Raw genomic sequence first — 22,083 nt, forward strand, 5'->3', positions numbered from 1 at the left:
AGCTCTTAAAGAATGTTTAGTTTAAGCGCTTTTTGGCTTACAGATTTTCCCAAAGGGTACAAAATTCACTTGAGTTGATTGAGCTGACGTCTTAAAAAAATCAATTCACCCAAAGCCCTTGTATGACATTGGCAATGAAATGATTTTCAATCAAAGCACTAAGAGAACCGTTGAAATTTATTTTGGATAAATGGCGAACTTAAACGTCAGTTTTCATCAGACTGTTTAACACGAGCATAACTAGGTTCAGTGTAATTGGTAAACTGTGCTGCTTGCCTGGGTATTGGGAATATGTGGTGCCTTCCTTCAGTCACTCGGGAATCCTCTGCATGGTATCGAAAGGGACCTGGACCAAAACCAATGGCTGATATGATATTGCCGCACCATTGGTCAAAGCGCACCTGAAAAACAAATCGATTTGAGACCAAAAGCAAACAGTTCGGAGTCAAAAGTTCGCACCCGAAAAAAAAAATCAAGTTGAACCAAAAGTCATTCGAAGTCAAAAGTTAGCATCCGAAAAAAAAATCGATTTGAAAAGTAAAAGTCAAAATTTCGAAGTCAAAAGTTCGCAAAAACAGACCAAAAAGCCAAAAATTCGAAGTCTAAAGTTCGCACCCGAAAAAAATAGATTTGAGACCAAAATTCAAAGGTTCGAAGCCAAAAGTTCGCACCCGAAAAAAATAGATCTGAGACCGAAATTCAAAGGTTCGAAGTCAAAAGTTCGCACCCGGAAAAAATCGAATTGAACCAAAAGTCATTCGAAGACAAAATTTGAACATGAAAAGAAATCGATTTGAAAACTTAAAATTTCGAAGTGAAAAATTCACAAAAAAATGAGACCAAAAAGCCAAAATTTCGAAGTCAAAATTTCGCACCCAAAAAAAAACAGATTTGAGACCAAAATTCAAATTTTGGACCAAAATTCAATGCCGAACTATTTCAGTGATGTAGCGATAAGTTTGTGTAGATATTCGCTTTAACCATTAGCTGTTAAGTCCGAAATTTAGGTTAAATTAAAAATCAGTTGGTTAGGTTGTTCAACAGTGGCATAACTATTTTTCGCTAATTCAATAATAATTTCAATTACGATCAGCAGCCGTTATCTAATGTATATTTGTTTAGGCAAATATTTGTTTAGCAAACTTAGTTGAATCACTTGATAATTTGGGCCACAATCAATTCAAATTTTTTAGCTTCTTCGATATTGGCATGGAGGCAACGAGTATGACAGGGACGGCCAAGTTACCTGGTTTGAATCTATCAAGGAACGTTTTTTTAAACAAAGTGTTCAATTAAAAAATTTTTCGGCGCAATGCTTTTCTGCTTTTTTGTCGGTTTAGCTGCGACATCGCAAGTTTTTTTAAGTTAGGGCAGTTTTCACTAGAATTGAAAATTCTTAATTTTTTCCGGTAATTAGTAAATTTAATGAATCTGATTATTCCGAATTTCATTTGTTACGTTTTCTGGGTCATTTTTTTTTGTTTTTGGGAACTTGTAACACTATATTTATGTGATATTGCAAATGATATGAAGATCCGTTTTGCCTCTGCGGAACAAATATGTTTCAACAAAAAAAACTGTTAATAAAATAAAAAAATTAATCGTACCAAAAAAAAATCATTTTGAAAGAACATAAAATGTTTCAATTAGTTGCAGAATTAATTATTCGGCAACCTGTGCGTTGTTTCAGTAAACTTATTGACTTATTAAGACAGTACTTCAATGCTTCAGTTTCGCAACTTAACTCGCTATGTTTTGCATCTAATTTGCTCCAAAAAATTGAAACCGACTTATCTAATCACATTTCCGAAATTCGAATTTTTAGAAGTGATAAAAAATCGTTGCAAATTTGATTTTTTTTGTAAACGGAAAACAAAAGTAAACGTTGAGCTACTTTATGGTTTGTGCTTGCTCGCTCTTTTTTGACTTTTCAATAAAAATTGCTGACTGAGAAAGCTCACAGTTTGCTTAAACTATTACTTCGCAGCTAAATTTTCTTTTGTTTTGTTCTCAGTAGTTGTGATGATTTTATAGGAAGAATTAACTTTTTAATTTATAGACAGGTTCTTTTTTTCTTGAAAAAAAAGTTTTTTATTAATAGGACGGGAAAAAAATTGGCTAGTTTATATTTCAACTGAATGGCACCTGATCGAAATTAATCGGCACAGTTGATTATCGCTCTGTACCCAAAATATTTCAATCTTGCCCGGCTTCAAGCTTTAGTAGTGGAATAGGATATGATTTAGTATCCTATGATAGTTTTCAGTTTGCACAACAACTTTGGTTGTAACCTTTAAATTTTTGTTTGTTCAGTCAACTGTTGTGATCATATGTTTTTGTATTCTTAATTGGGTGTATGTGTTTTCGCAATTTTTACAATTTTTTTGTTAATGTTTCAATTTGAAAAATACAACAATTGAAAAACTGTTCTACTTTCTTTTTAACCGATATTGTCTTCAAAAGTACTGAGCAGAATATTGTTCAGATTACATTTGTGTTTTTGATCTAATCTGTCTCGGCTTCTGAAAAATTGAATAATATGCTTGGTATTTATGTCTTTCATTTACTTATTCAAGAAGTTTATCAGAGTTAGGGATTTTTGGTTCTTTCATCAATGCAGTTTACCAATGCTTTGATTGCGTGTCTTCGGAAGACTTTGATGAATAGCAGACAGGTTTTAAGAATTAGTCGTGGTTAGGGCAATTTTGTTGCTTATACAATTTTTAAAAATGGTTTTCCAACAATTTTGTAATCTGACTTTTTAATAACTTTTTTCTTTATTTACAGTTTTTGCATCGCAAGCGATGCAAAGCTCTGCTTCGCCTCTGTATCAAATTTTTGAAAAGTATCGTTATAACTGATTAACAGTCAATTATTATCAATTGTAATAGATGATTATGAATAATAGGGGATAGTTCCTAAAGCTTAAAAAATGTCACAAGCAGCTCAAAATTGTTCAAATTTGGATCATGGCATTTACATTGAAGCTAAATTTAAATACAATTAGTTTTGTCTTGTTTTATCAACGATTATTTTGTCCTCTATTTTTTCACATAAATCACTACAAGCCCTAAGGGGAGATTATCTGTTTTCAAAAAACATACAATGAAATTCGATTAAAAATTGTTAAGCCAGCTAACTTTGGTAATTATAATCTGTATTTTTGTTTGAAAAAAGATTATCTGCAGTTAACTGTTTATTTAGGCGTCAAGTTAAATCAGAACATCACTTTTGTTCGAAATTTCGTTTTGAACTGAATTTAAAACAGATAAGGCTGCTCGTATCTTCTGCATCAATTTAATCAAAATCAAATAGATCTGTTTGAATGTCTTAAAAAGGTCTTTAATCCTTCCAACTAACATTGCTGGAATCTGATCCAAACTGTATATTATTATTGGTTATAAATTAGATATTTTATCCCTATAAAGTATTGAAGACTAACCAATCATACTCCATCAAACTAACAACCCACTTATTTGTAAGTGCTGAAACTACTTGTAGTTTCAGCACCAGAGCATTCTGAATTTAACTTACAGCTTAGTTGCTTTTTCCAAGAGACCAACTCGTAACAAACCAGTATACTCTAATCTATTGAGACTAAGAGATATAAGAGTAAGATTAAGATCGGCATTAGACTAAGAAGTTGCACGATTCTATCCGGCCGAAAATAAGATAGCGTGACGAGCAGACGGTGTACCTTATCTGAAATTACTCTATGAGTTAGACCTTCCGTCCCAACTCATGATGAATATTTTCTTTTTGTTACAGTCAACTTAAACAGCATTATATGAATTGCGACCTTTTTGTGAAAAATTTGGTTTATTTGTGAAAACTTTTTACTAGTAAAATTTTATCTGACCAATTTTGCGATTGTTTTTGACATCACAGAAATCACTGAAGCCTTAAAGAATTAGAACCAAACATTATCAATTAACATTAACAATGAACCTCAACGTTCTTTTTGACAAATGCAATTTATGGTCAAGGTAACTTAAGTCGCGTCAATGGTTAAGATTTTCATCTATGCACGCAACACAGAGATCAATAGCGAGCTTCAAATTAAATTGGAACATGCCCCGAGCCGGAAAAATTAGCTGCAACAGCTACAAATGGCCCTTTTCTTTTTCCTCTCGTAATTTTTAATTGTTTTTCTCAAAATGAACAATTGTTATAAAAGTTAATCGACATTTGGAACGAAATGATGGACTTTGAAAAATTTGTGTACAAACACTGCTGTTCGCGAAAATTTCGCTGTTTGATTTTTTGATGGGGTTTTTGAAGAAATTGACGGAGTATCCGGAAAGATTTTAAAAAATCGTTTTTTTTTCCAATTTTTATACAAAATGGATTCCATGCTACGCACAAAAAAATTACATGCTTCGCTTCTAGTGTCTAGTATCGGTTGAAAAAGACTAAATAGATTGACTCACCTAATTTTTCAGCCGGATAAACTGGCAGCTTACATAATAGACTGTTTATTCAAATTATCCAGATAAAACAAATAAAATATAAAATTTGCTCATAATTTTTATCAGAGTAATTCTGGTGCAAATTATTTAGCAAAATTTGGGCCCAATAATTTACCCCAGCTGATTTTTTCCGGGCTTTTTTCTAAGTCAATAAAAGTTTACGCCACAGCTACTGGGTCGATTTCTAAGATAATTATATAAAAAATGAGCCTTTTATGTAGCCCATTGGGGTTAAATTTGAAAAAACTAAAAAAAAAAATTTGTGGTCATAATTTTTGCCTAAATCAACCCAAGATTACAAAAATTCGTTTTTTAATGTTTTTTGTTTCTTTTTGTCCGGATGATTTAAATAAACACTGCAGCACATCAAAATAAATTGCACGTGTATTTTCAGTAATAGAGCAAAATGGGAAATTTCAAGTCATGTTGAGTTAGCGAAACTCAAACACAGATTGAGTTTGTTTTCCGAGTTTTGTTGAACTCGTGAGACATTGAATGTTGTGAGATAGGTTTAAAAATGCGGTTAAAAATAACTCATGAAAAGCCAAATTTTGAGCGAAAAAAAAAACACATTTCAAAACGAAAACGTTCGAAATTTTTTTTCGTCTTCCTTATCCAAAAACTAGTTGAAACCGTTGTATTAAGTAATTGGAACTTGGAATGCCTAGCCCATAAACGAGATAAATGACCATATCTCGTATAAAGAGATAGTTTTAATTTTTTCTGTAGTCGTATTTTTTGTGTCTTTTCATACCAGATTTATGTAAATTGACATGATAGCTTTTTCACACGGTAGCTTCTCGGGTAGCTTTGTTTCACATGTGAATGTTGCTTGTTAACTAGCAAATGTTGACGAATTTTTTTATCATCATTTAAAAAGTATTGTTGCCCGGATCTCAAATTTTAAAACAATTTTTCACCTGTGATCACTTTTCGTAACGCTATTGGTGTTTAAAGTGCCAGTTTGGGATAATTAACGCGCGACATAATTCGTGTTAAAAACGCGTAGGCGGAGATTTATTCCGTCTTATAAATCGGTCGATAGTGAATTGAGACGTGCTAATTGGTCTACTGGATACTTTTTCATTGCGAAATACGTCATTTTGTTCTTAACGTATCGTGTGAGATGATTATCAATATTTTTCATTTTTTTCTGAAAATTTCATTTATTTTGTAAAATTGAATCCTACTCCACAGACCTTAAAACACAGCATAAATATTCAGGGTTTTGTCCTCATAGGGGCATTCTTATTATTATTATTAGGTCTTCTGTGAACTCACGCTGACATAGTTGAGACGTTTCTCCCTTGATAACGAGAAGTCGGTACTTTTGGCAAAGTATTCCATAGGAGACATGCCTCTGTCTCTCCCTTGTTTCAAGTAGAGACTACTCTGAGACTCACAGCAACTTCCTGAAAAAACATAGAATTGTAGAATAAATTCCGAACATTTCTTGGCTCAATTGTTCAAAAACTGGATTATCTAGTTGCTCTACTGAAAATCAGTTCGGTTTACCTACCGCATAAACGTGAAACTTCAAAATTGAATATATTTTTTAATATCTGTTATTAAAAGTTTGAGTTGATTAAAATGCATTTTGGGTATTTAGCGTTGCTTAAAGATTAAGCGAAAATTTAAATTGATGGCAAATTTTTTTTTCGAGAAGTGGTGACTTTAAAAACTCAAAAAAAAAAACAAATGGAAAGACAAATTCTAACCAAGCTCGCTATCTTGTAGTGAAAACCAATTAAATGACTTAAAGCTCCTCCAAGCGAGTATTCGGAACACTTCGTGTGCCCTGCTGTCCCATCTATAGTCTCTCTGATTCGATTCAACCAACAGACCATGATAACAAAAGTTGGAGCTAGAACATAAATCATAATTATAGCATAGTGGCAAGGTACTTGCAATGAGAACATGAAATTGATCCACTGCATGAAAATGATAGTGTGCGAGCTGGCACTTGACCTCTGGCTCCCAAACTACAACAGAAGCACTGTTTTGGCTGAATTAATGTGTTTCATACGGCTTTTAAACTGCTTACGGCTCTAAATTATTTTTGGTTCGTCAAAAACAGCTACAGAAGGAGCTTTCACTATTGGGAATTTATACACCTCAATGATGAGCATAATGTCCCATTCTTGCGCCACTGCTTTAGATCTTTTATGAGTCTCCTCCTAAATTAACCTCGCCGCACAAAATTGAATCAAAATTGACAAAACTGCTTGTATCAGGGCGAAGCCCTGAATGTTCCGACTGCCCCTTAAGGTCTGTGGAGCAGTAAAACATGCAAAAATTAAATAAAATAATATAAAACAAAAACACTTTTTTTAAATTTTTTTTGTGAAAATCATCTCCCCAGGCGCGACATAAAGTTTGTGCGCGTCAATCTCCACAATTCGTAAAAAAACGGTTTTTAAACACTTGAATTAATGAGCATTTTCTCGGCAAAATAACTCCGGAAATTTGAAGATATAATTTTTAACAAACTTTTTCATCGGTAACATCAGTAACATCGGCCCTAAAAAACTGCATAACTCAAAGCAAGCTGCAAAAATGGCCAGTATTTGTCCTTGAGACAAATTGCTCTTTTTAAAGGTCAGCCGTAATCAAAGCTGAACCAAATTAGAGCGAAAAGACGGTTAAAATAGGTTTTGAGGGGGTTCGAACCTGGTTACGGTCGTCTCATCAAGTTTGGGGCATATTTGAGTTCTAGAAAGGAAATGACCTAGTCGGGATTCGAACCGGCGCCGAACCCGCCGGGACGCACCCTGTATACGCTTGGCTACTGTCCCTATATGCATTTACATTTTGGTTCATTTTTATACTCTCATGCATTTGCGCTGCAACATCCTCCACCCCTAAACAAGGAAGAACGGGAGCGAGCTTTACGGTCAGGCGGGTCAGTTCGCTCCTAACGGTCTTTATGTCGGCGGATCTCGCGCATCCGTCCTTGCCATAGTGCAGTCTTAGGATACGTGCGAGTGGATAATGTCCACGTGGAGTGCCAGGCTCTATGACCCAAACCAAGTCGCCGGCTTTCAACTTAACGTCTGACTGGTTGTGCCACTTTGCCCTCCTATTGAAGGAAGGAACGTATTCCCGCAATAGGAGGTATTCCACCGTGTCCATATTGCGTTAGCGTGTAATTGCGCTCTGGCGAACCGCTTCTTATGGTCGAAGTTTTCTTCGAAGCTTAGCGACGGAAAACTCGCTGCGTGTTGACCAAGGATAAAATGATTCGGGGTCAACGCCTCTAAATCTAGCGGATTGGAACTAATGGCTGTTATCGGTCTAGCGTTAAGTGATTGCTCAATTAGGCACAGCGTGGTTCTTAGAACCTCCTCAGTTACTCTTCTATTGCCTAGGATGTCATACAAAACGCGCTTGACACTCCGAACTAATCGCTCCCAGGAGCCACCATGGTGCGGTGCGCTGGGTAAATTGAATTTCCACTTGATCCCATTCTGAACAAAAACAGCGGGTGCGAGCTTGTTCCAACTCTCAACGCAAGCTAAGAGCTCATTCTGAGCGCCAGCAAAGTTCGTGCCGTTGTCGGACATGATGGTAGTCGGAGTACCGCGACGTGCAATAAACCTCTCCACGCCCATCACACAAGAGCTTGTGTCGAGCTAGGGGACCACTTCAATGTGCACCGCTCTAGCGGCGAGACAGGTGAACAAAAAATCCCCCCTTTTTTCCGTACTTCTCCGGTTTGGAACTAGGAACAGCCCAAAGTAGTCGACACCTGTGTTAGAGAAAGGAGGTTGCTTGTAACCCAGCATTCATTGGGCAGATCAGTCATAATATGAGTTACGGTTTGCGCTTTGCGTTTTCGGCACGCAACGCAAGTATTTTCAATGTTTCCTAGCAACCATCGCAAATTTAACACAACTTATGTCAAATTAACCACCGCACGCGTGTAATCCAAGCCTTGATGGAATTTCCTAAAGTGTAAGTGTTTAACCAATAACTGAACAACCGCGTGACGTGCATCAAGTATAATCGGATGCTTGCTATCGAAATCGGAATTAACCAAGCGGCTGATGCGCCCAGTCGAGCGAAGGATGCCAGCTGGTCCAATGAACGGCGAATCCTTGGCGATCCGACTATTCTTCGTGATAACTCTACCGGATCTTAGTAGTTTTAGCTCACTAGGGAATGTTTCACCCTGGGACAGGTAAATAGGCTTCTGTTCAGCGATATCCATTTCACACGGGTCTGTAATTTCTAATATACTCGAACGGAAATGTTTATGGGATGGCAGCCATCTTATCAAAAATGCTACTGTGCGTTTGTATTTTACAATTGAATTGAATCTCTCCCATTTTTCGAATGGAAGATTTTTCTCTGTCAAAACATCGACGACAAAATTTGACGAATCTTCCAGACAAATGTCGATATCACATGAAGGTCCTTTGAGTCTTATTTTATCAATAACCCTTAAATCGGGCTTGTACGGCCAATCAGTTGTCCTCAGTATACTAGGGCCATTAACCCAGCTGCTTTCCTTGAGGGCTTCCGAAGAAATCCCTCGTGTACCGGTATCAGCTGGGTTATCACCGCTAGGTATGTGATGCCACTGATCAGTGGTGGTAGACTCCAGAATCTCACCAGTGCGATTACTAACAAAAACGGGTAGTTTATTACAGGAGTTAAGCCACTGAAGAACAGTGGCACTATCTGTCCACATGAAAATATCCGTAACTTTGAAAGAAAGGCTTTTCAAATTTTCTTCTTTTAAGCGGGTTGCAAGAAGAGCCGCTTGAAGCTCTAACTTTGGAATAAATAGCGCTTTCATAGGCGCAACGCGGGCTTTGCCAAACACAAAGGGTAATTCGGTCTGTTGCGGGCTAGCAAGTCGCGCACGAAGGAAAGCGACAGGAAAGAAAACATCCTGCGAACTATCACCGAACATGTGAAGTTCTATTCGGTCGAAAGTGTCAGTGAAATAGCTGCGAGGTATTGTCAGGGAACCTAACAAATGAAGTCCTGAGTGCCACTCAAGGAACTAATTTTTTTTATTTCCTCTTGCAGATCATCGTCCCATTTTTGACCGCTGATTCGCCATATATCTTTTAATAGAAGGCGAGCCTTCACAGTATACGGAGCCACTAACCCAATTGGATCACAAACAGAGGAAACAAAACTCAACAAGGTACGCTGGATAATTGCTTTGTCTAGTGGACGATCAACCCCTCTACTAACGACTAAGGTATCTTTTACGTGATCCCACTTAAGACCGAGAACATGCGACGACTGGTCTGGACTCGTACAAATATCTTTAACAGAGGAATTGGACTCACGGTTGTCCGGATCAAGAGCGGTTGTTACGTCGGGCACGTTGCTGACAAGTTTGGTCAGATGAAACCCACCTAGTTTAAGCAACGAGACTAAACCCCTACCTAATTTCAAGGCGTCATCTCTGTTTTGAAAAGAATCCAGATAATCATCCATATAAAACTTCTGGACAACAGACGAAGCAGCTTCGGGGTACTCAGCTTGATTATCCGATGCAGTCTTCTGCAAAGCAAAATTCGCACAAGTCGGCGAGTCACGAGCACTAAAATTGTGACGTGTATATTGGTGAACTATCACATTTGATGTGGGGTCCTCCCGCCATGAAAAACGAAGAGAAGGTTGATCTTCTTCACGGACTCCAACCTGTAAAAACATCCTTTCAATGTCAGCTGAAAAGGCGTATTTATGCTGACGGAATCTTAAAAGTTCAAAATTGAGGTTTTGAAGGAGATCCGGGCCAACCAACAGAGATTTGTTCAAAGAAGCGCCATGACACTTCGATACCCCATTGAGGACTCGGCGCGCCTTACCGAGTTTATTCAGGCTCAACACCAGGTGATGCGGGAGATACCACTCACGATCGGCTCGTGATTTGGGATCGTGTGCCTCAACGGATATGACATATCCTTTTTGTATATCTTCTCTAACTGTTTCGGCGTATTTTTCACGGAGCGACGGATCCTTTTCTAGCCTCCTTTCCAAAGAATTTATTTGAGCTAAGGAGGAAAAATAGTTATTCGGTAAAGTACTTTCTTTATTGTTCCAAAGCAATGGTACAATGTACCTCTCACCATCGTAAAAGGTGTCATTTTCAAAACGAACAAAGCGCGTTTGTCGGCCGCGGAACGGGCATCTACCTGCTTGAAGGCTCCATATGACTCCAACTTATACAGAGTTTTAATTTGGTCCGCAAGAGACATGTCTTTGACAACACACTTAAAGCAAGACGATTTCGACTTAAAGGACGGCGATAACAGACCACTTAAAACCCAACCTATCGGAAGGCGTACGGCGCACGGTGAAAGAGAGTCCTTCCCAAGAAGGTACTCAACGGGTCTTATGGCATGGTAGAAATCCTGTCCAATAATTATTTCGACTTCCTCATACTTATAATGTATAGGTTTTATAGGTTTTACCGTAATTCAGGAATACTTATGCTATCCGATCCAAAGCGAATATGATCCTTAACATAAGCTCGAAAAGAAAACGAAAATTTACTATTATTCGTTTCGGTGGAAACTTGAAAACTTACTTGTTGAGTTTTCATCAAACTCGCGGAATTGAATCCATTTATGGTGAGGTTAACGGGAGTGCCAACCAAATGGAGGCGTTTTACGAGATCAGCGGATACCCATGAGTGCGTGGAAGCACTATCGCAAAGAACTAGGGCATTAGTAATCGTCGCATCCGAAGAGACGGCGAGTAATGCAACTGGCTGGAGGCCTTTAGTTGACTCCTGGCTATGAATATCGCCGACGGCAACGTTAGTCGATACATGTTTAGTGTTTGCGTTACCTGATGCCGGGGAACTTTTAGTATCCTTAGGAGGAAAAATTTTCTCAGCTCCATGTAAGAGCACTTTGTGCGTGCTTTCACAATCTGGCTTGGGGCACTTTCTGGCCTTGCTACAGTTACGAAAACTGTGATTGCTCTGTAAACACGCAAAGCATAGTTTTTGTTCGGCTACATGTTTCGCTCGCTGCGTAGCGTTTTTCTCTTTTTACACAGCGCAATTCTAAAGAGCGTGTTGACCTTTACATGCAGAACATGGAGGGAATTTTGGTTTTTCCTTAGTCTTATCACTTACTTTTGCATTACTAGCAAACACTTTCGTACCTACTTTTTGCTTCACTGGTTCCTCAGACTTAACCTTAGAATTAATTGTTTTTAGCCTCTCATGACCCTCCGCTTTTTCTTCAAGCCATTCGTTGAAATCTAGCTGAGTTGGTCGAAGCCACTGGCGTCTTACGGTTTGCATTGACCATGCTTCCTTAAGGTTTGGGGGAAGCTTACTCACAGCCTGATTTAGTAAGTTAACACTTTTCAGGTCATCGTTAAATGATAGAGACTTGAATACGGCAAGAAGTCCAGAAATTGTAGAGGAAAAGCCAATTACATTTTCCGAGTTATGCATTTCCAGCGGCGGAAAATTACTCAATTTATCTAGATGAGCCCCTACTACAGCATGCGGCTGCCCGAATTTTCTTTGCAGAGTTGCTAATGCGTCTCTATATGGTACTCCGCTAAAGCTATACTCAGCGACTGCGGATTTTGCTTTACCCACTACGAGCGTTATCAGATAGGTAAGCTTTTCATCGTCACTGAGTATGGCTGAACTGACCGTCGATATGAACTGCCCAAACCACTCATGCCAATTAAGTGGGTTGCCATCAAACTGTGTCAGCTTCCACTCAGGGAGACGATCTTCTCGGCTGTGCATGAGTATATTGACCAACTTTCATGTCGAAAGTGGACGCTCGACGTCTGAACCAGGTGAATTACCGGGAGTTGGCGCTGGGTAACTCGAAGAATTACCGTGATAATCAGGAAGGAACGGTTGATTAGCCTGTGAAAAATTTTCAGGCTGTGCAAAGAACACAGACCCTCCACTTGTATAAGGAACACAATTATTCGGAGGAACAATCGGAGTTACTGCTGAAAAAACAGTTGTCGAAGGAACGTAGTGTTGTTGAGCTGACACTAAAAGGGCAGCAAAAGCTGGTCTCCACAAATTACTATAAGGATTATAGTGGTCACTTGAAAATTTATAACTACCAACGGGAACACCTATATGTTGTTGTGATTGAAATACAGGTGCTTGGTAGCCAGCTACTACTGATCATGTAGTGTGATGACTTAAAGAAACCTGATTAATTGCTGTTGATGCAGGAACGAATGGTGCTACACCAGAAGGAACTTCTGCAGATGTTGTCGGAGCAAAAAATTTTTCAGAAGTTACCGGGACTTCTGACCCTGTGTTTGGATTGCCTAGAACTGGATGAGTGGACAAAAAAGTTTCCTGAGGTAAATTATTAGAAACAGGTTGAATGACCTGCTGTAACCTACTGGACTATTAACGGAAATCTGCGATTGGACCAAATTCGACAAAATAAGTCGTTGTCCGTGAATGTGGTTACTGAAATACAATCCCGGATCATTAGAAGCTGCCTGGCCATTATTCACTTCTGTAAAACTTGATGAGACCATGTAATTTGGTTGATGCAGGATAAGTTTCCTCAGGAGCTGTCGAACGAACGTGCTGCTCTTGATTGGGAACTACAACAGCGTCAGGCTGATTGTGGTCGACAGATTCGACACAGTGACGCGTACGATCCTTTTCGTCTGTTGTTAATTGTGGAGAGGTTCGAGTTAAACCACTTTCCTCAGCATTCTCGCTGATTTCCGACAACTCATTTTCTAACTCAAGCCCTTTCAACTCAATTTCTGCCAGTTTTTTCCTTTGTTCTTCAGCCAATTCTTCCAACTTTAAACTGCTTTGTTGTTCAAAAAATTTTTATTTCATCTTGTTTTGCTGCTCCTTTGCCTGCCTCTCAAGTTCCTCTTGTTTATTTCTTTGAAATCATTAAATCGCGCTTTTTCTCAGAAAGTGTTTTTGACGGAGCGGCGGTACAACGACTACAATTCTGAGAAACCGATTGCTGATGTCGGCTGCTTTGGTGTGAGAACTTAGAGCGGGTATCTGTTTTATGCGTCTGGGTTTTTTCACTTTTTCCAGAATGATGAGAAATTTTTGAGCTGCTATCTATGTTGTCCGGCTCTGTTACTGCCTCAAAACTTGTTTTATATGTGATAGCTTCCTGTAAAACTTTATCGTTGCTTTGAGTCAACTTATGAAGCGACATATCCTGTGCCGGTATCAATTCATCGGGGTTGGCACTTTTTGCGATCATATCAATCAACTCATTATTTACCTCGACCTACTTTTTTCAAACAACTTCTTAATTTTCCTCTGAAACTTAACGTCCATGCTTAATAATTTCAGAAATAAACGACTCTCAGAAAATACTTTATTTTCACTCAAGTAAATCCATAAAAAACTCTTATACATAAATAACTTACAAGGGGGAGTAACTTGAATTTTTAACGCTTCAAATCTATTGTGAGTCGCTCTACGATTTTTAGGCGACAAACGGTTCCGCTTCTGCTTAGCTTTCAGTGTACTTAGGTCAGCACTGTATCGTCTAAGTAACAATAGAGTCTTCAACTCAAGGGAAGGGGCTGATGCAGCTCTTTATATTTTTCAATGAGTATTTGGTCTTTGGCCTTTCGCTTTGAGATAAAATCCTCAGCTATGTTAAGAACGAGAATACCTGTCTTTTTCAACTCTTTTTCTATATTGTCCGTACCATTGCGGCGACAGTATACAATAGCACTAATATTCTCCTTGTATCTCAAAAGAAGGCTCTTCAATTGGTCAGTACTCAAACTACGGTTGTTGTTACTGCGGTGCTTACTAATGGAGTTATTTATCGCGTCGTGCCAAATAACTAGACCCTTCCGATTCGACAGAAAGTGGTGCAGATAGTACTGGATAGTTTTCTGCGAGTCCCTGGCGTTAAAGTTAAAGCTTAAACCGGGATTTTGTGAAACAAGTCTCTTTCACGCGCTTTTTAGACGGTGCGGATAGTATACGGAGCGCGTGGTCTAGAGAAATAGCTCCTAGAATGAATACCATATACATAAGAGACCTATGCGACGGCTACGTTACGCTTAAGTACCAATGGGGTGGGAAATTAAGTAGGTCGGTTGAACTCCAACAACGCACACGGAGTAAACCTGAGGATGAAAGAATTCAACATAACCCCCTTAATATCACCGTACCTGACCACTTAACTTTAGTGTCGCGCAACGAAGTCAAAAATTGGACGGGCTGAAACGGCTTAGATTTACTTGAAACGAACTGGCTTTCAGTTTCACCAATGGTGTGAGGGGGATCAGGCAAATTGGTTAAGTTCCAACAAAAAACGCGGAAAAAACCTGAGGATGAAAAACTCGACCTAATTTGCCTAATATTTCGCTAACAGACCTCTTACCATAAGGTTGGTATCATGTTACAGCACAGTTTCGCAGAATTCTGGTGACGTATTGAGGATTTTTTGGCAATTTTTTTTACTTTTTTCCCAAAACTTTTCAGAAAATTTTGATCAGCAGGTTCGAGTCGTAAACCAACCCAAAAACTAGTCCAGTACCTCTTGTCTATGATCCAATTTCACGGATTAAAATTCCGTTCACAAATATCCAAAAATTTTTGTTATCGAGAAAAAATGTCAATCAAATTGTCCAAGTACCGATTGTAAGTTATTTCAGCTCAACGGAACTTTCCAAAAATTTTGGCTAGAGAAAAATTACCGGGTGCTAGCTTGCGGAAAATACTTTAATATGTCTGACAACGTATAAAATTTTATAGCACAAATGGAAAGTTTTAAAACTTTTGGAAACTTCTCTCAGTTTTTAATTGGAGATTGGCGTCACCGGAAAAAACCCAAAAACTTCTGGTGTCGAGAAAAACACAGCTCCACTTTGACCAAAAGTCAACAATCAGGACACCTGAACAGGCCTCTCTCCCGCTAGTCAGTCTGCTCTTTCGTGCGTCTGCTATGTCGTCTGTCGGCCAACTGGGTACACTATGCTAACTTTCGGCCAAACGCCCACTTTCGGCCAAACGCCCACTTTCGGCCAAACGCCCACTTTCGACTTTCGGCCAACTGGACTCTGTATGGGCCAACTGCTTTTTAACTGCTGTCCTTTTTGTCGATCGTCGACTTTGTGTCGTTGTCGGTCCCTTGTGCAATTTCGGGAATAACGTCGGACTTCGGGTCCCTTGTACAATTTCGGGAATAACGTCGGACTTCGGGTCCCCTGTGAGGCGCCAAAATGTGCGCGTCAATCTCCACAATTCGTAAAAAAACGGTTTTTAAACGCTTGAATTAATGAGCATTTTCTCGGCAAAATAATTCCGGAAATTTGAAAATATAACGATAATTTTTAACAAACTTTTTCATCGGTAACATCGGTAACATCGGCTCTAAAAAACTGCACAACTCAAAGCAAGCTACAAAAATGGCCAGTATTTGTCCTTGAGACAAATTGCTTTTTTTAAAGGTCAGCCGTAATCAAGGTTGAACCAAATTAGAGCGAAAAGAGGGTTATAATAGATTTTGAAGGGGTTCGAACCTGGTTACGGTCGTCCCATCAAGTTCGGGGCATATTTGAGTTCTAGAAAGGAAATGACCTAGTCGGGATTCGAAATTTTGCCGAACCCGCCGGGACGCACCCTGTATACGCTTGGCTACTGTCCCTATATGCATTTACATTTTGCTTCAATTTTATACTCTCATGCATTTGCGCTGCAACAAAGTACAAAGCAAAAAATCAATTAAGGCAAACAAGATTCCTACAACCAACTTGGAACAATTTTTAAGACGGAAAAAATCTCCGCTTACGCGTTAATAGTGCAAAATATATCGCGCGTTAAATGACTCAATTTTTTCAAAATGGCATTTTTTAAACCCCCATAACCTTACAAAAAATAATCTCAGGTAAAATATTTTTTCAATTGTTTAAACTCAGATCAACAATACTTTTTAATGTTGTTTTTATAAATTTTCGTCAAAATTGGTTTTTTATATGTCTGAAGAAAAAAAACCAACCGAGCACAAATATTCCGTTACTTTCGTTGAAGTCGGAACAATACTCGTTGTCAAAATATTTCAGTATAGTACTTCCAAATCGACGATATGCCTTCAAACTCTTCAAATAATTACAAGGAAAGCTACTATCGCTGAAATTAGTTTCGAAACAAAGTCTGGTACTTCAAGTTTTGTTTTTGCATTTATGTGTATCGACGGCCAGGAAACTGTTTTTTTTTTAGTAGAATAATTTGGTTGCCTCTCAAGCGCATTTTTTTATGACTACAGTTCCTCTATTTATGTTTTCTTTTTCTACTATGATTATCATCAATAGTAACATGTGGGGGGGGGGGGAGGAGAAATGAACCTAACCCTTTCAAACTTTAAGTTTTAATGACATACATGAAAAAATAAGAGAAAGAAAAAACAATGTAACAATCCTACATCTAAACTAAACTGCATAAAAAGTAAACAGAAAATGACTGGTCTAAGAAAATTAGTCGATACATGTGGACTCAATACGTTTTTGAAGGTTCCATCGAGATCAGGTTCAATGACTCGTATGATAGTAACGTCGAGATGCCAATCAAATTGTCGCTTTCCGCTGTTATAGATCAGCAGTGGCAAGAAAAAAATACAAATTGTTTTTAAAGCATTGATTATCACTGAGATGTTGTCATTTTTCTGAAGCAGTAAGCTCATATCTGTGCGTTCTTAAGGGTTTATTGTCTCGAGAATTCTCATTCTGAAGACAATAATTCCTTTATTACGCAAAGGTGTGAACTTATTACTCCACAAATATGAACCTACTACATCAGAAATAGTCTCTCAGTGGGCACAAAAGCTTTCAAAAACAAAATCAAAAAATCATTTCTCAAGTTTATTCTTTGATCTTATCAAAATTAACAAAAAAGATATTGACAATCTTGGTTTATCAATTGAAGAGGCGCAATCAATAAGACCAATTTTTACTCTCATGAGAGATTGGAACTTAACTAATTAACGAAACGAAGCAATAAAATCACTGGGCGCAATTTTAACTCCGTATAAAACAGAAATAACAAAAGAACCAATACCAATGAAGACATTCAAGAACACCAATCGTTTAAATCGTTAAAGTTGTAATCTTAACAGAACTGATCAATAAAATATTCAAATTTTTCCCTGTTATCAACAGAGATCAATTTTTTCGGCAAATGATAGGAACCACCTGCAAACAATGCCGTACTTTGCTAGATTGCTCTAAAGCGTTCGATTCAGTCGACAATTAACATTTCAAAAATATTTCAAAGGGTCCAAGTTTCTCTGAATCAGCAATAAAAATGACTGAAACTTTTATGAGCTAAAAGCAAAAAATTTTGGCGAGAAGTGACTACAGAAATTGCTAGGATTTCAACTCAAAGAAATTTTTTGAGGCCCATAATTTTCAACCTTCACATTCCTGGTTGAAACGAAAAGATTTAAAAAATGCAGTTTGAATAGAAATGTAGATTATACGCTACTTTCAAATAATCATACTAACATAAACAAGGTTTTTCAGCTTCAAAAGATTCTTCTCAGAAACTGCCGCTTCAATCTGGCAAAAATAAACTTAAACACAAATAAATCTGAACTGATCGTTTTTAGCAGATGTAGAAGCGACGATACGAAATTAAGTTTACGGTAGATAATCATTTAGTAGAAGAAAATTGGCACGAAATTTTTTTTTTGCAGTAGATCGAAATCAAACCTTTACTTTCCATAAAAAAAATAATAGTCTATTAAAAAAAATTGGTCTGCGGAATCGAAACGCTACAATCAGTAAATAAAACTCTCGCAATCAAAACCGATAACTTTGTTTTAATGTTTTAGTGATATGCCATCGCATTTCAAAGAATTTTGTTAGGCAGTTTAATAAATTCTTTAACGGTATAAACAAAAAACTGCTGAGCTGGGCAATGAAGACCTACTGTGAGAGAAAGACTTTTAAGTCTTTGTCCAATTTTATACTAAAATACAATGAAAGTCACATGAAAAATACATGGAAATTACACAAAAATTACATAAAATGATCGTTACTAAGAAATAAATTTTTATTTTTTCGAAAGTTTTGCTACCAGAAATTGATCTTGAACCGCAGAAAAAAAGTCGCAATTTTAATAGTCTCGAATCTAGCAGAATAAAAAAAACAGGTTTCAGACAGGCTGCACAGCCTTTGATGGAGATTTTTCGATCCACAGAACAGAAACGTATTTGTTTTAGTACGGATCATTTTTAGGGGTTATAATTTTTTTGACAATTCAATCAAAAAATACAAATTTGACATGTTAAATATTTGTTTTTTTTTTAGACAGAAAAGTCACTAGGTAAATTATTGTCATACTCTAATGCTAGTAGTATCAACAAAAATAATAAATTTTGACAATAAATTTTTTAAGGCTAGCAATTTGTCTATTAAAATCAGTGAATAGTTTTGGTTTTCAATTAATTCAGATCCAAAAACCGGCTATGTGCATTTGCCATAGTTGTAACGTAATGTTGATGGGTGGAACGGCAAAAACTGTAGATTCGAGTCGCTCCAGGTCCTGTAGTTTTGTATAAATCAAATTGTTGGTCCATCGTTGTCTACTTATTTCGGTTCTGTCTGCTAACGAAAACCCAAAAACAATTATTAACATAGAATGCCATTTTGAATATTAAAATTAAGGACTATATTTTAAAAAATAAATAACAACCAAACTAATTGTTGAGATTTGTGTTTTACCTTGGTATTTTTTAAATTCTTTGTACAGACGTATTAACAATACTTCCGCTGGTTGAGCTGCTCAAATAATTATTTTTGAACTATGGGTCTTGGGATTACGTCTCAAATGGCATAATTCCCAAATGGCATAAAAATGAAATATTTCCCAAATGGAATAAAATTCATGCAACAGTTGCTTTGGAAAAATCGAGAACAATTTTTTCGTGAACAATGTGAGAAAATTAGTCAAATTGTCAATTCAAATGTTGATTGACATTTTATCGTGAAAAACTTGTAGAACTTTTTTTCAAAAGCAAGAAGCATAAGCTTGCGGTTATTAATAAGCTTCTTGTGGTCAAATTTTTTCGGCAAACCTGTGGCTTAAATTTGTTTGGAAGCAATTAATTCCAAATCTTGTTCACATGCTTTCGTTCCTGACAAAATGTTAGAGTTAGAAATTGATAGAAAACGTTTAAATTACAATGAAAACTTGAAATTTATGCCATTTGGGAAAAGTTTCCATTTTTATGCCATTTGGGAAGTTACCGGTCTTGGCTACCCTGGAAAAAATGTAGTTTTTCAAATTTCGAAGATTATAACAAACTTTTCAGTCAGTCATTTTTGTTTGTTTGTATGAAGATACAAACTATATCTGGCAATATGTTTGTGGCATATGTCTATATGGTAAGTGGTGAAAAGCTCCGCTTCGCCTTTGTGGTTCAGTTTTTGCATTGATACATTGCTTTCAGCTAGCCTCGTCAGTTTTTCAGTTTTCGTTTCATTGTAAAAGGATTCCAAAATTTTGAAGCTTTCCGTTTCGATTTGGTTGCTGGTGAATTTGGTCTTTATTGTTTTTTAGACGTTTCTATCGAAATTTTTTAGACATTTTTATAAAAACTTTTTAGACATTTTTATAAAAGTTTTTTAACGTTTTTATAAAACTTTTTTAGACGTTTTCGTAAACATTTTTGCTAGAACTTAAAAAGTTAGAAGAATTTACGCCTTTAATTGGCTATCACAAAAAGTTCAGATAAAATTTGGTTTCTAAAAAATTTTAATAATTGTTTTTTTTATAACCTTTTCTATTAACTAATGTTTTTAACGAAGGGCGGATAAATGTTTCCTATTTTTTTGAAAAACTATTTTTTTTGAAAGTCAATAGTTATGGGAAAAAATTGTTTGTTGGAGACAGTTGAAAGTACAAATGTACAATATATATATACATACATATATATATATATATATATATATATATATATATATATATATAATATTATTCAAAAGTATTGTTGACCTGAGTTCAAAAAACTGGAAAGATATTTTACCTGAGATCAATTTTCGTAAAGTTATGGGGGTTGAAAAATTGCCACTTCGAAAAGTTTGGGACAATTAACGCGCGATATATTTCGCAATATACAAGAAAAATTGCTTTATTAATTTTTGGCTCAGAAACAAATCAGGTATACTTCATCCTAAGAAGATTGTATGGGCTACCTGAGCTGGGCACATTTTCTGCCGCTTTGATTACCATTTGGATCTGGTATAATAAACACCATCGACTGCCAATCAAGTTCTCGTTCAGTCACATTAACACCTGTGATACAAATGACCAGAGAAATAATGTAGACCACATGGCTCAGTCGCATTGCTCTTTATATTGAACTTGGCTCTTTTCTACACCCCCCCCCCACCCCCGCCACTTATCAATATTAACTTTGAAAAACCATTTTAACACTGCCGTAATGCAATGAAACTTTACAAAGTGAACAAGTGAACGATTGTGAACAAATCTGTTCTTCATTTCTTATAACATTGTGTCACATGTTTAGCCATAACACACGTACGTAAATCAACTATAAAAATAGAAAATTTGGATGGTGGGGGTGATAAAAGAGCCATTGAATTATACCCGAATAATTTTGACAGAGGGTTAAAGTAGTTCAGAAAAACCTTGATAATGGAAATGGTGAATCAAAATTATATCGAAGATAATCGATTAAACATATCACCAATAGGTCTCGCAAATAGTGTGCACAATTTAAATTGATCTTTGTTCTTTAAACTTGCTGAACAAATGCTACAAATGCTAAAGTTGATAAATGCCGACACCCTGGCCGCCCAAAGGATATGGTACTACAGTAATATGGTACCCGTACCGAATATTGTAGTTACATTCATTACTGGACATCAAAATTTCAAAAAAAAATCATATCTGTATCAGTCCTGTGGCATATCTCTTTTTTCCAGACATGATAACTATGGAAAAACTCAGATCTTGAGTTAGTTATGATCAGATCTGAAGTATACCTGGGACTGGCCTGATCATACCTGACTTTACATTATCATAACTGGACCAGACATGATCATGCTTGAAACTACATGATCATAACCTGAGCAGAAATGATCATACCTGATAGCACATGATCTTACCTGGAACAGATCTGCTGATACCTGAAAAAACATGATCATACCTAGAATAGGATACCTAGAATACCTTTCATCAGAATAGAAAATGGGGGTAATAATTGAAAATTATTTATTTCCCACTTACTTTGTAAGTTTCTGTTATTTTCTTATGTTAGCCAACTATTTTAAATAACCAAGCATGCCCCCACGAAACTCACCCTATTTGAATCGTTCAGCTCCTCCGATTGCTTCTAATAATGATAAAACCCCGTATGCATATACAATTGATGATTCACCAAACCATTTTCAATTAGTTAAATCATATACAGTTAATGCATATTCAATTAATGGGGGATGGTTAAAAACTCACCAAATCCCCCGAACAGTTTACCACTTTCCAATTGATAACTAACGCGGGTTGTCGACGGGTGACGTTAAATTAAAAACTAAACAAACTTTGGGTAAATTTTTTTGATTAATTTTTTTCAACTATCAATTGTCTACATCTCTTCTACATATTTTTTCAGAATAGGAA

The 22,083-nt window shown here is 36.8% G+C and overlaps 1 protein-coding gene across 1 annotated transcript; it reads right to left on the reverse strand.

The window, feature by feature from the left end:
- Positions 1 to 206: 206 nt before the first annotated feature.
- On the reverse strand, positions 207 to 21,167 carry LOC134852079 (uncharacterized). Its single transcript, XM_063868358.1, has 5 exons — positions 21,052 to 21,167; positions 20,637 to 20,792; positions 6,188 to 6,333; positions 5,751 to 5,881; positions 207 to 401 (listed from the first exon to the last, which is right to left on the reverse strand). Exons 2-5 carry the CDS (start codon positions 20,786 to 20,788, stop codon positions 207 to 209), a joined length of 624 nt encoding a protein of 207 aa, XP_063724428.1. The 5' UTR covers positions 20,789 to 20,792; positions 21,052 to 21,167.
- Between the last annotated feature and the right edge of the window lie 916 nt (positions 21,168 to 22,083).

Source organism: Symsagittifera roscoffensis, chromosome 7 (assembly GCF_963678635.1).
Source record: "Symsagittifera roscoffensis chromosome 7, txSymRosc1.1, whole genome shotgun sequence".
Taxonomy (NCBI): domain Eukaryota; kingdom Metazoa; phylum Xenacoelomorpha; order Acoela; family Convolutidae; genus Symsagittifera; species Symsagittifera roscoffensis.